General features: G+C 37.1%; 1 protein-coding gene across 1 annotated transcript; it reads right to left on the bottom strand.

Moving 5' to 3' along the window:
- Positions 1 to 5,186: 5,186 nt before the first annotated feature.
- On the bottom strand, positions 5,187 to 14,905 carry npy7r (neuropeptide Y receptor Y7). The gene is made up of 2 exons (XM_048176600.1): positions 14,606 to 14,905; positions 5,187 to 7,688 (listed from the first exon to the last, which is right to left on the bottom strand). Exon 2 carries the CDS (start codon positions 7,675 to 7,677, stop codon positions 6,547 to 6,549), a length of 1,131 nt encoding a protein of 376 aa, XP_048032557.1. The 5' UTR covers positions 7,678 to 7,688; positions 14,606 to 14,905; the 3' UTR covers positions 5,187 to 6,546.

The raw sequence follows: 14,905 nt of genomic DNA on the forward strand, positions 1-14,905 counted from the left end.
ACGGAACGAACGCAGCGCCAGGTATATTTTTTCCGTAAGCTGAATAGGGAAGGCGTAGGACATACAGCGTAAGCTTTTTGAAGAATACAGAAAGCGGAAGCACTTAGAAGGCGATATTTTGTGTTTATAAAGTATATACAGCTGTATTTTTTTTTTAATGACCGACTGTTTCACTAGATAAGACCCTTATTCCTCGTCTGGTATCGTTTAAAGCTCTTTGAAGCTGCACTGAACATCTTGGATGACATGGGGGTGAGTAAATTATCAGGAAAATTTTATTTGAAAGTGAACTAATCCTTTAATTTAGCTATCTGAAAATTATAATGTGTTTTGACTAAACTAATTTACTAAAAGCTGCATTAAACTTGATTCAGACATGTAATTCTGCAAAATATAGTTTATGAAATTACACATTTCAGCATTAGATTAATCTCTGTAGCCTATTGGTCTATCATCTGCAATAGTTTGGTTATAATCAAATCTAAAAATAAAAATAACCTGCAGGGAATAATCAGCGAAGGTTCTCCAGAAAGGTTCTCCAAAACGGGAACCATATGGGAACGTTTGTGTTTGCTGGGTAATGGGTTTTTGGCCCTTTAAATATCAAGGAAATAATTATATATCAACCACGTTAGCGACGTGGTTGACGTTAGAGCGAAAAATATTACGTTTTGAATTTTTAAAATGTTTTAGGCTACTGCATCGCAATGGTACGGAACTTGGTGACTTTGTGGTACTTGCTATATGAACAAAACAAAATTGTGGATATGATTAGAAAATATCGCAAACGGCACATTTCATATGCACTTAAAATGGCTGCTGCGTGCGCAAGTCCGTGATTTGCTTCATAAAATTTTTTTATGTTGTCTGTTGAAGGCGTAGGGCTATAAAATGTTCATCCAATCTTTATATTCGGTCCGAAAGAAATAATATGATATCATACCTGCCTGTCACACCCTCACACCCTGCCTGTCACACCTATTCGCACAGACATCATACATTATTAGCGAGAGCACTGCACAAAACAAACATTAAATGCTGCATTCCAGACAGATTGGATTTTTTAAAAATAAATAAACCTTTTGGTGAATTACAGTAATTCTTCTGGAATAATTGTGTACTGTACACATATGAACATATGAAGGGAGGTATTGGCAAATTCTCACCTAGCAGTTATAAATGTATAAAACTACATATTCACACTCCATGTAACTTTATTGCCTATACTGAATGATTTACTGCCACACGATTCCTGAAAAGTGAAGCATCTCGATCGCCACCATGTGGCTGGATGCAGTATAGGTAGTAAACCCCGCCCTAATGGGACGTGAGACAAACTAAACAGTCAAATTACATGTCAAATTTCTTTTTTTTCAAAGATTTTTTTATTATAAAGCGACAAGAATATTTTTGGTGCGCCAAAAAAAACAAAATAACGACTTATATAGTGATGGCCGATTTCAAAACACTGCTTCAGGAAGCTTCGGAGCGTTATGAATCGGCGTGTCGAATCAGCGGTTCGGAGCGCCAAAGTCACATTTGACACGGTTTGACACGCGATCCGAATCATGATTCGACACAAAAGATTCATAACTGCTTCCTGAAGCAGTGTTTTGAAATCGGCCATCACTAAATAAGTCGTTATTTTGTTTTTTTGACGCACCAAAAATATTCTCATCTCTTTATAATATTAATATTGAACCACTGTACTCACATGAACTGATTTAAATATGTTTTTAGTACATTAATGGATCTTGAGAGAGGAAATGTCATTGCTGGCTATGCAGGCCTCACTGAGCCATCGGATTTCATCAAAAATATCTTAATTTGTGTTCGGGGTCGGGTGTGGAACGACATGAGGGTGAGTAAATAATTATTTTCATTTTTGGGTGAACTAACCCTTTAAATATATTTTCAGATATTTTAAAGTAGGAATTTACGGCAAATAAAGAAGTGAAAAGTTACTCATCCTCTGCTTTAATTCAGATATATGTTGGGCTGTTATTGCAAAAAAAAGATTCATCACGTGACAACTTACGCAAACGAGATTGGGGGAGACGTTAGTAGCCTGAGTTTGACTGGATTTATTAATTTATTCACAAAATAACAATTAAAATACCAACATTGTATGCATATTTACTTTCGAGTGGAAACTATAATTTATTTGTAAAACTATAAAGTAGCATCTTTCAGTCGCTTTTGTATTCAGACCTGTACAGTGTTTCCAAGTCTGCGGTTTTCCCGCGGAATTGGACTACTTTGACCCGGGTTGAGGCGACCCCAATAAATGATATTTAGCCCTTGGAACGCAAATTTTACCAGGGAAACCCTGCCAAAAACGTGTATTTTATTCCCCGGAACGCAATTCGGCTAGTTTTGAGTAGCAATGGCGGGTTTTGTTGTGAAAACTCATCCCTGTTTATCCAGTAGTTTCTGTTCCATTCTCTGTCAGCTTGATTCATTAGCAGAATAAATTATTTCTCTACTTCAATTAGCTTAATCCCTCGTTTTCAAAAAAGTGTGTACTTTAATCACAAAAGAATTTAATTTGTTGCTTAATTTCGTGCAGATCACGCTGTTCGAGAAGCGTAGCTGAAGAATTAAAATATACATTGTATTCTGTTTGATTAGATTTGTTCCACTTCTCTCCAACAGAGGGCAGAAACTGACCAGATTTGTTCCAAGCCTGACAGAAAATACTTCCAATCATTCTTCTTTTACTTAGAAAAATAAGATAATTATGGAGATTACAGGTGCACACTAATATACAACCCCCATTTGCACACAGGATTTGCTCAATGCTGTTTTAAGAACACATTTATTCAGAAAATACAATTCACTCTCCCGATGAAGTAGTTTTCTTAAATTGCTATATTTCAAAATAACCACCCAATCATGTTAAAAGCTCCAGACATGGACAGAAGTGAGCGTGATGTCTGTGTGATCTTCATCTTATGCTTATTGAATTCTTTGAGGTTTCTTTCCCCGTGTGCAACAACAACAACAACAACCAGCATGAAAAACACTTGTGCACTGCAGATGAATAATGCAGCAGCTGCATTGTGGATAATATTGTTTTGTTTTCATAATCGCTTCAGCCAAATGCTGATGTAAAGCAGATCTTTTTTGTTGTATCTTGTGTTGCCATGGCTAAAATAGATTAGTAGATTTGATAAGGCGCCGAACAGATAAAAACAATATGCAGATGTTGCTATAGTTTTATTTTCCTGTCTGCTTCCAGTGCTTTTTCTTTTTCTCACAGATCAGAATAAATAAGCAAGAATTTTCTCATGTCATCTCACTGCCAGCACAGTATAGATATTACATATGCCAGTGAAACAAGAACATATATTACATTAAAGATTTGCATACAAAGTACATTATAACCGTCACACCTTATACAATCAGTAGCATAAAGCAATTTATTTACATGAAGTATCGGCCTTATGCAAATTCACACACAACAACACATGCAATACAAAATCAAATTCATCCATGTCAAATAACTTCCTTGAATATTTAAATGCATCACCAAACTGTTACTATAAGAGACTAACGAAGACATTCATTAGTTTAATGTTCAGATGCACCACTCATCGGTTGCATGTCGAAGCTTGTAATCGAAATGCTTTTTCTGCTGTATATATTATGCAAATGCATGTAGAGTAACACCCAGAAGCACAGCTGCAAAATGTGCATTAGACTGTATCCCACAATGCAATGTACGAGCATATTTTTAACCATAGAATCGAGGTTGGGCTGCTTAGCTTTGGCACCAGCTTTCTACAAAGCGATTCAGTATTAGCTGTGTGTTCTGACGACATAAAATCCATATATTTTACTCTTTTGAAGAGCTCTTGAAGCATGAAATGCTCAAAATAGTCACTAGTGAAGGGTGTGGGATTGTGTGCGCTCTTGTAGTGCCGTCAGCCAATCAGAGTTGTGATGATGTCACCTCTAGTGATTAGTCACATGAGGCGATTGACTCTGAAAGTTCTGTGGCACCATGAGCGAAGCTGGCAGATTGTTATAGTGATCCTGATCAGTCACATGACATTTAGAGCTTGGGTGATTGGCTCTAAAGTGTCTACAGAGGTTGGATGATGATGAATGGAGTCCACTGGTGGAATTAAACCTGCACAAGATGAAGTCATGAGACAATATTGTAGTTTACAACTGTTTGACATGTTCATTGTTGAGTAAAGCAAAATGACTGGGTAGTTTAGGGTACAATCAGACTAAAGGCACACCATGAGGAAAGAGAGATTTCGCATAAAACATTCATCTCAAAGTTTGTACTATTTTTGGTCAGTATATATACTGTCATTAAATATACAGAAAAAAATATTAAAAAGGCAAAGATTCTGAATGCATTATGGCTTTATGATAGTAACAATGGTATTTTATTATATGATATGACTATGTTTAAATATGATGGATTGTTTATAATTATGACTATTTCAAAGGTGGATACCCAACTTAATAAATTATATTATATATTAATAAACGACCATATGAATCTAACCATGTCATGTCAAATGGAAAATTCAGCCAGTTATTTTTTTTTTAGCCCAAATACTACACTTTTACTCTTCAGTTATTGGAAAAACTGTTGCTTTAATTACTTGAAAATCAACAAGATCTTTGCCTCAAAATATTTTAGGTCATTTTATAGATTCTCATTTGCTGCATGTAAGTGTAACAAATTAAAATTATTATTATTATTTTTTTTTTTTTACCCCAAATACCACACTTTTACACACTCTAAAAAATATTGGGTTAAAAACGACCCAAGTTGGGTTGAAAATGGACAAATCCAGCGACTGGGTGAAATGTTTGACCATCCTGCTGAGCAGTTTTATTTAACTCAATTATTGTTTAAAAATGAACCCCAAATATGTTGGAAATTAAAAATCAGACTCATAATTACTAGAGGCAACAATAATAATCAAAAGGTGAACATTTATTAATATAAATGTTTCTAATTTAATTATTATTCATTAAACATATTAAGAAATATTCATTTATTAAACATATTATGTTAATTTCCAACATAGTTTGGGTTCATTTTAACCAAGAAATACAGTAATTTTTAAACAATAGTTGAGTTAAATAAAACTAACCAGCAGGTTGATCAAACATTTAACCCAACTGCTGGGTCAAAACAACCCAATCACTGGGTTTGTCCTTTTTTAACCCAACTTAGTGTGCTTCAGTTATTCAAAAACTGTTGATTTAATCAATAACAAGATATTTGTCTCAATATATTTTAGGTAATTTTATAGATTCTCATTTGCTGAATGTCTGTGTAACAAATTAGCGCAGAATCACACTTACAAAAAAGAAGACTATTGAAGTGTGCTATTAGTATACTTCTTTTAAACTAAAAAAAGTATACTTTCAGTCTACTTTATACATACTTCTTTTCATGCACCCTTAAGTATACTTCACTTATACTGACAGAAAAGTCTAAATATATTTTATCTATACTATCGAGATATACTTGAAAGTGTAATTAAGTGTTTTGTAGTTGTGTAGTTGTTTTATCCACATACTGTCTTATAAACTTATATTGATTCATAAAGAAAACAGATATGCTCCTAATTCTGAGTATGTGTATTTTTGTGTCGTCCACTAGTTGCAATTTACTTAAAGTACAGTTAAAGATCTCAAGTATAAAATAAATACCTAAATAGAAACACAGCAGTATACTTACAGTGCAAAAATCATATATAAATACTAAACTATAATAATGATGATGTTAAGTTCACTTAAGGAAAACTTACAAGTATGTTTGCAGTATAAAACTACTAAACTAGTAGTTTACTGAGAGTATACTTCAAAGTGTACTTTCACAGACTAAAAAATGTGCTATTTAAACTATCTGTATACCTGTAAGTTCACTTGTAGTATAGTTGAAGTACAAATGAAAAACGCAACGTTATCGCAAGACCAATTTGTACATATTTTAAGAGGTGGCTAATATGAATTCATGCGATTTGTTAGGGGTAGGTAATTCGTACGAATGTGGCAACTAAAATACGTACGATTTAGCAAAAAACGTACAAATTCATACAAGTGAGGTCGTACGAATTAATACAAATTAGCCACCTCGTAAAATATGTATGAATTGGCATGAGACCGGTTTGGAAAAACATAGTTTAAAATAGTGAAAAGTTTACTACTGTTACATTTAAAATTATACTTTTATACACAAAAAAGTGGGTCAATTTAATCCCAAGTACTATTGAAATAGTACACTTACAAATTAGTATGCTTGCTACATAAAGTATACTTAAAAATATACTTGAACCTTACATAATAAAATTAACTTGAAGTATACTTATTTTTTGTAAGGACAGCCAAATTTCCACATGCAAACTGAAGAGTGGATGATTAGGAAAGGGCTGTGGTGAGTCTTTGTGCCATCTAGTGGTTTAAAGGAGAATAAAATCAAATGTGCCTTTATCCCTGCCGTACCCTAGCGTACTATATACTGTGCAGTAAGCAGTCTTCTCCAGACTGAGAAGTACTCTGTCTCCATGATCAGACAGCAGCCGCAGGCTGACCATCATTAAACCCGTTCACAATCATCCCTCTCAGCGATCGAGTCCTGAAGGACCCATCCGGGTAGATGGAGTCTGGTTTGTGTTCACAGCGGAAGAACATGAGGAATCCATTCCTGTAATTCTGGTTCATCCAGCCGTAGAGCAACGGATTGACAAAAGTCGAGCACATCGCCACAATGTGAAACAAGGTATAAATGAGTTTGTATTCCTTGAACTTGAGAATCAAATCGAGATCGCTGGCCAGCTGAAAGATGTGGAAGGGAAGCCAGCAAATCGCGAAGACCACGACCACGAACGCCAGCATCTTAGTGGTCTTCTTCCGGCGGACGATGCTGTCGTTGCGGTTGGAAGGGCTGACGTGGTTCTTCAGTTTGATCCAGATGCACACGTAAGCATAGCTGATGATGGCCAGAGGAACCACATACTGCAGGAGAAGCATTGATAGGCTGTAGATGATGGCGTCCCGGTTGGTGCCGTTGGGCCATTTCTCGGAGCAAACCGCGATATGCAGGTCAATGTAAGGGATTTCCTCTTGGCGATACTCTCGGAAAATAGCCTGCGGACCGGCCAGTATGGCGGCGAACGTCCAGGTCAGGCCGATGATGATGAAGCTAGTGCAGCGGTTGAGCCGCTGGCCGAGGTGGAAGACGATACACCTGTAGCGCTCTACGGCGATGACCGTCAGGGTGAGAATGGACACGTGGACGCTGAGAGCCTGGCTGTAAGGCACCATGTGACACATCACCGCTCCGAATTTCCATTCGTCCAGCAACGTGTAAACCAGCGTGAACGGCAAACACACCGTGTCCACCATCAGGTCGGCCAAGGCCAGGTTCGCAATGAAGTAGTTGGTGACGGTGCGCATGTTTCGGTACAGGAAGATCATGTAAATGACGAGGGTGTTACCCACGAGTCCTAGCAGGATTATGAGTGAATATGCAAAGATGAGAGAAATTTGAACGCTCAGGTGCTTGGTGATGTCATCCACAAAAGCTGGTTTGTAGGTGTTCATGCTGTTGTTTCCCAGGCCGGTCTCTTGATCTCCATCGTGGAGCGCGTCCTCCGTTGCATTGGCGAGATCTGATTGGCCCATTTTAACCGAGGACATACAACATGAACCTGTCAAGAAGAAGAGAAAATGTTCAATTCCATTTCCAAACAGTGGTCCAAAAGAACACGTGGAGGTCAATCACATCACATGCATCTCAAACATCTAATATACCATGTTTTTAAGTTCTGAATTAAAGTTGTAATATTGGGGCAACCTGTCACTCACATGAGATCCACCAATAGCAAAAAACATCCAGCCAATCAATTCCCCACGGACAAAATCAAGCCCCGCCCTACATTTGCTCTTGTTTGCGAAGCAAATACGACACAATAGGGAGGAAAAGTCTAGCGCAACTTCCGTTTCATGACTTTAAGACATGTCAGGCATGTTATTTTTACGTTTCTAATGCTTTCTGTATGTGATGGGAAAAATGAGAAGAATGAGCTCAGAAAACAGCAGATTGTGTCTTGTCAAAAGTTAAATAAAGGCATCTTTGCGTCTAAAAACGTGAGACGCAGCGCTCAGGAATGAAAAAGGGCAACGCAGAGCACGAGGGTCTTGAGACGTGATGCAATAACAACAATAACGAACAAATAAAACAGTTGCAAAAGCTTGCAACGCTTGCCCCGCCTCCGAGTTCTTCTGATTGGTCCACTGTTTTGGAACTGACATTGATGAGCGGCGCTGCATGTAAAAGTTGACACGGCTTCTTAAAAAACACTGCGCTCATATACGAGGCGCTGTAAAAAACATGAGCGCAATGGTCAAACACGTCCATCTAGTGGTGTTTACGTAGAAAAACAATGGAAAAGTAGCGCATTGGAATAGAAAAATGCATTCTGCGTCTTTGCGTCTAAACAGCGCTCAGGAATGGTTTTTAAAAAAGTGCAGGGCAGAACGTAAGGGTCTCGAGACGCACTTTTGAGACGTCATGCAATAACGGCAATAACTAACAAATAAAACAGTTGCCACGCCAACTCACTGTAAACAGAAGCTTGCAACGCTTGCCCCACCTTCGAGTTCTTCTGATTGGTCCGCTGTTTTGGAACTGACATTGATGAGCGGCGCTGCATGTGAAAGTTGAAATTCTTTAAACTTGACACGGCGTCTTAAAAAACGTGGCGCTCATGTGCGAGGCGCTGTAAAAAAAACGTGAGCGCAATGGTCAAACACATCCATCTAGTGGTGTTTGCATAGAAAAACAAAGGAAAAGTAGCGCATTGGAATAGAAAAACATGTCTGTGTGAATGGCCCCTTATCAAGTTTGCGGTCTTCCCAAGGAATTGGGTTACTTTAAAACTGTTGCCGCGGGTTGTTTATCATGTCAGCGGGTTGAAGTGACCCCAAATAACATGACATTTAGCCCCTTGAATGCGAATTTTACCAGGGGAACCACGCCAAAAAGTGGATTTTACCCCCCGAAACACAAGTTTTACCGGGGGACCCCGCCTGAAACGCTAGTTTGGGCTAGTTTTGAGTAGCAATTGGGCAGGTTTGTTGTGAAAACCTGGCAACCCTGCCCACACACCACTGCTCCTGTTATCAGATGGGTTTCATTTGTAATTTTTGTGGCTGAACCAGATAATGCTGGACAGACTTAGTCTAAATAGCCTTTGCCAACAAGCAAACCTGCTTGAAGGTGATTATTAGTCAGTATATTAACAGTATATCTGCTTTTTAAACATTTAAAACCCAGAACTTCTTTTTATGCCACATTTGTGTAGCAAGCTTGCTCTAAATGATTCTCTGATATTAGTGCATAAGGTAATGACCATCATTCAATTTAAATTAAAAAAAGACTGAAATGTTCAAATACTCTCTTGGAGCTACAGTATGTGGACTTTGTTTTATGAACATATGAAATGGGGTGGAAAGATTTCATTGCACATGTTCAATTATAAATGAACATCAGAGATCTCGTTCTCAGCATGAAGGTTTTTAGATGACATCTGAATGATGTCTTCCTTTCTTTTGTGTGCGCAGTCGGAGTGGAAGTGAGCGATTCTCCGGATGAGACACGCACACCTGATGAAATATGTAGCGTGGAAGGTAAGTCGTAATATATCATTACAGTACCGCGAGGCATATAACTGAGAGTTACATAATGACATCATTAGACAAAAAATGGAACAGCATTCATCTTTTCAGCTGAGATATCCACAGTTTACACAAACACAGCCATCTTTGTTATTTTTTTTATCATGTTCAAATAAAGCTATTATTGAAAAATGGCTATCTTGCTTTTGCTACCAGAATATTGAACCATATTTAATTACAAAAAGGTTAACGAGGCATTTTCCTGCTTATAAGAGATGGATAGAGCTTCATTAAAATCCAATTTACAGGCAGCTCAAAGCAAGACAATGCAGAGCTTTTTCCAAGAGCGATTTGAGCTCATGAGCACATTTAGAAGTGCCTATATTGTCATTTAAGCTGATTATATGACACAAACTGTATGGACAGCTTTTTGCTCAAGGGAAAATGAAAATTGCCAATAAAGACCTTGATATCTTGGGTCATTTAGAGACTGAAAGCAAAAACACTGTTCTAATGCGGTCTTCCCTACACAAGAGATGACACAGTTCTTGCAGGACACTCCATCTTTCAGGGTGCATTGAGTTAAAAAAAAGGAAACTAGGTTGTAACATTGTTTTTAGCTGATGGGTATATTTCTATTGTTCCTTACAAAAAAGTATTGCCTCCATTTGTTACTGAGCTGTGAAGGTGTGTACAAAAGGTTTTTGGCCATAAACAAAAATGCCTACTTTGCTTTATAATATAACCGTTTTGGTACCAGGTTTAACCTTATAAAGTCAACATGAAAATGCATTCACATTCTACTTTTCTTCCCCAGTATGTATTTACAAAAATATCAATCAGAAAAGTTGATGTTCCATACCTGAACTGAAACAACTGCTAAAATATAGTCTAAACAGCTGTTTAACTATCGGTTGAAGGTACACTAAGTAATGTTTGTCTCTCTAGCAGAAACAAAACTGCATGCATTTAGCAGAAGAACAAAGTTTTGGTTGTATAGTAGCTATATGGGTATTTATTGAAATCGTTAGTTTCCTTATTATTATTATTCTGCTCTTGAGTCTATGGCAGCCCAGAGAAACATATGGTAAAAAGTTATGAAATTTGGCACACAGATAGAGGACAGTCTGAAATGTTACCATAGCAAATTTGGAGTCTCTATCTCAAACCCTCTAGCGCCACCAACAGTTCAAAGATTACATTTTTCTGAAAAACATACTTTTACGAATTCCTCCTAGAACGTTTGTCCGATTTGCATGAAATTTGGTATGTAGCATCTACTCACACTCCAGACAAAAAGTTATTAAAATATTTTTGATCAGCCAATCCGTTCTTGTATAGCGCGTCAACGAATTTGAAGGCGAGCACGCAAAGATAGATTTGATGCTGTATGTTTGTAATGATTTGGTGTATTGACACCAAATTTGGTATATGTCATTATAGGCATGAGCTGTGGATACATGCACAGTATCGTCACAGCGCCACCTACTGGTGCTGAGATAGGAAAAATGAATATTTTTGCTTATAACTTTTGAATGCCTTGTCCTAAAATCATGAGGATGGTCTCCTTAGATTCCTTGAGGCATGCCGAGTTGAACAATATCCAATTTTCTTTGGTCGGCCATTTTGAATTTTGTCATAAAATGCTGTGTTTTACGAATGCATGTGTTTTGATTCATCAAGGCCATCTTCTGAGAGGACCTGTAAAGTTTTAGGTCAGTGCACCCTAGTGGTCAAAAGATGCTTATAACATATGAAAAATTCAACATATTGTCATTTAACTTACATCATTAGATTTGTTGGCTTATGCTGAGTCCTACGATACCAAATTTGCCAGATTCTACCATACTTACTGTCCGCCATATTTAATTTTATTCAATACTTTTTCAAACTCCTCCTACAAAATTTTGTCCGATTTGTATGAAATTTGGTATGTAGCATCTACAGACACTCATGACAAAAAGTATTTAAAAGATCTTTGATAGACCCAACTGTTGCTTTATACTGCGTCAACAAATTTGACGGCGAGCACGCCAAAATGGATATGCGGCTGTATCTTTGCAAATGTTTGTTGTATTGACACGAAACTTGGTACATGTCATCACAGGCATGTCTTGAGGTTGCATGCAGAGTTTCGTCATAGCGCCACCTACTGCTCAGAAGTTATAAACCATGTTATTATGTTATAAGTTCTTTAACTGATGTAATTTAAACAGCTTTATCCTAACCTCATGATCACAGATGTCCACAAATATTTCCTTTTCTGCCTTAACATGACCCCATAATTGCTGCTTGCAGCTGTATTTCAAATGAATATAATTCGTATATACTTAGGATAATCATTAACTGACAGTTTGGGGAGACTCAATTTCAAGGGAGGACCCAATTTGTCATTTTTCCCCACAAAAACCATCCCAACAGATCTAAAATATAAATACTTATAATAAAGAATCAGGGTAAGATAAAAACACAAATGACTGATGACGTATTGATGTCATTTTGAACAAAAAAAAGTTACCTAGTGTACCTTTAATATTGCGAAACATGAGTTGCTAACACTGGGAATGTGGATTATGAAAGTAAACAAGGTCACTTTTGATTTTATGTTGACTTGTCTTAAGGACATTGTTAATTTACAGTAGGATGTGCTTTAGCATTTCTGTTCACGTCCTGCAGATTTTTTGAATTTGTCCTCCCGAGACACATGCATGAATGCGAGACACTACTCAACAAAAGGTCATATCCCTTAAGACGCATGACCTTTCCTTTCAATGTTCATTCAAACTATGACAGTACAATCACTTGTTTCTAAAGGATCAAGACTAGAAAGAGGAATCTTATTAAGCTTTCTCTCTACTGACTCCTTCTAGAAGGCATAGTGTCTATCAAATCACCCAAAGTGCTACATTAATGAATATCAAGCATTCTGAGATGAAAACCAATGGAAAACACTTCAGAATAGCCACTGCTTTTTTGTTCGCTGCTCTACAGGGTCTGTTGATTGTGTCCTCGCGGTCCCTCGTGAATCAGCTTGACGGGCATTATGATGTTCTGCTGAGGATGCTGCTCCTCCTCCACATCAAGAGCTCCTGAAGCCCCATTAACTCATTGTGAAGAAGCTCTTTATGTGCCAGACGCTCGTCCAGCTGATGCAATCGAATGTTCTATTATTGAGTCTCTATAAAGGCAACATTGTAGGAACTGTATGTAATGTAAACAAGAACATTATCTAATGTAATTATCTCATTTAAATAATAAAAATAGTTTAGGAATTATAATAAACCAATAAACTCAACGATCAATTACAAACCAAGGCTGAGCAGAATTTAGGAATTCAGTTCATGAGTTGGCGTTTGAATTGAGTTGGCCGTATCCCACAGGATGCTGAATTGGAATGACAGGAAGAGGAATTTACTGAAGTGGAATGCAAAGAAATTCAATAATCACACACACCCCACAGGAATTTCATTAAAGCTTTGGGACAAAACCAAGCGTGCCGCACAAGTCCTGAAAAGTGAAGCCAACTCATCTCTATCGCCCCCGGGTGGCTGGATGCAGTATAGGTCATAAACCCCGCCCTCTCCATGTAATGTAATGGGACGTGAGACAAACTAAACAATTAAAGTACACTTATATAATGGTTTCTGTCATTTTATGTAGTTTTTATCATGCTGATGAGTATTTATTTTTTTTTAAATAATTTGTTTTTAGTTAGTTATTTGATGCTATAAAAAATAACGTCATGATTGACAGCTTCTCTGAGCGAAGTAGTCACTGAGGCACCAATGGACTTTTTTCAGGAGGAGATTGGAGCTTTAACTTTAACTTTATATATTTCCAAAACTGTTTATTTCACACCGATATAATGATTTGTTCTACAGTAAACTGTACTAAACGATTCTGCGGGAGTGTGGGCGGGGCCTTATTAGCGCGCGACTCCACGTCATGTTAACTACTGCGCAGAATCGGGTCCCAAATCAGCACAAAACGTCAGCGCCATATTGGGACATTCTTAGAACTGTTAATTAATAAATAGTCTAATAATAAGCATATTAAGTGAATAATTCAATAACTTAAATAAATGGACATTTAACACTTAATTTAACATAATTACATTAAAGATGATTGAGAATATGTGTAGGGTAAGTGCAAACACGTGTATAAACTAAGCTATCAGGCTAATCGCTTATCTGTATGCTATGCTAGTACATAAGCTAACTAATACAGACATAAATGGTCATTATAAGGTAGTTAAAACAGTATTTATCATAACATAATTTTAGCAACTGTAATCAGGCGCTAAAGAGAGTACCTATTAAAAGCAATTTGTACCATTGTGATTGCTTGGGGTCCTAAGGAGTACCAATTTGTCACTCAACCGGCTTCACTTTTCTACATTGGAAGAGAGTGGAGGTGCGTCGTACATATTTTTTTACAGTCTATGGACCTAATCACTTCATTCATTTTGACACATTATGCCATTTATCAACTAATTAGACACTGTATTTCTCTAAACTAAGTGGAGTGTTGTCAAGATGCATCACAAAAAAATGTAAATAATGATATATAATATTTAACTATATTAATATTTCTTTAAATATGTAACAATAGACTATCAATATGTGAATTATACTGATGACTTTGGATTAAATCTGTGAAATGAATACATTTAAATGAATGTTAATTTATTGCACAAAAGTATTGTTTTATGTAGGATGCATTTAACACCTTATTAGTATCATAATATCTCATATGTTGATGTTAATTCGCATTAAAAAAATGAATGTTTTGTTAAAAACTAGCAATTTCTTTGCCATTTTAATTCTATTTTCGAATTAATATTCTGAATTGTGCACGATCCTCCTGATACAGACACCTGCCGCGTGCCATATTCAGCTGAAATCCACATTTCTCCACCGTATTGAATATTATAAAACAATCCACTCACCTTATCTGTGAGATATCAGCCCTATAATAATAGACGGGATGATGGCTGTAAAGTTCGCGCATCCCCTCTGCGCGCGACACGCTATTGTACCTTCAGGATCAGCTTCATCCTCGGAAACAACACCGATGCATAGCGTACTGAATGCATATCCGTGGGAGAAAAAAAAGCACTTTACTTTTTCAAAGCAAAGCAGCAGCGAGAGCAGATGTAGGCAAGTGAACTTTAGGTGCATGAGTGCTCCTGCATGCTGTGGGAGGATCGATCTGTCCATGCAATGTGACGCTTTTCAATACAGTGATC

This window comes from Megalobrama amblycephala, linkage group LG23, assembly GCF_018812025.1.
Source record: "Megalobrama amblycephala isolate DHTTF-2021 linkage group LG23, ASM1881202v1, whole genome shotgun sequence".
NCBI classification, from domain to species: Eukaryota; Metazoa; Chordata; class Actinopteri; order Cypriniformes; family Xenocyprididae; genus Megalobrama; species Megalobrama amblycephala.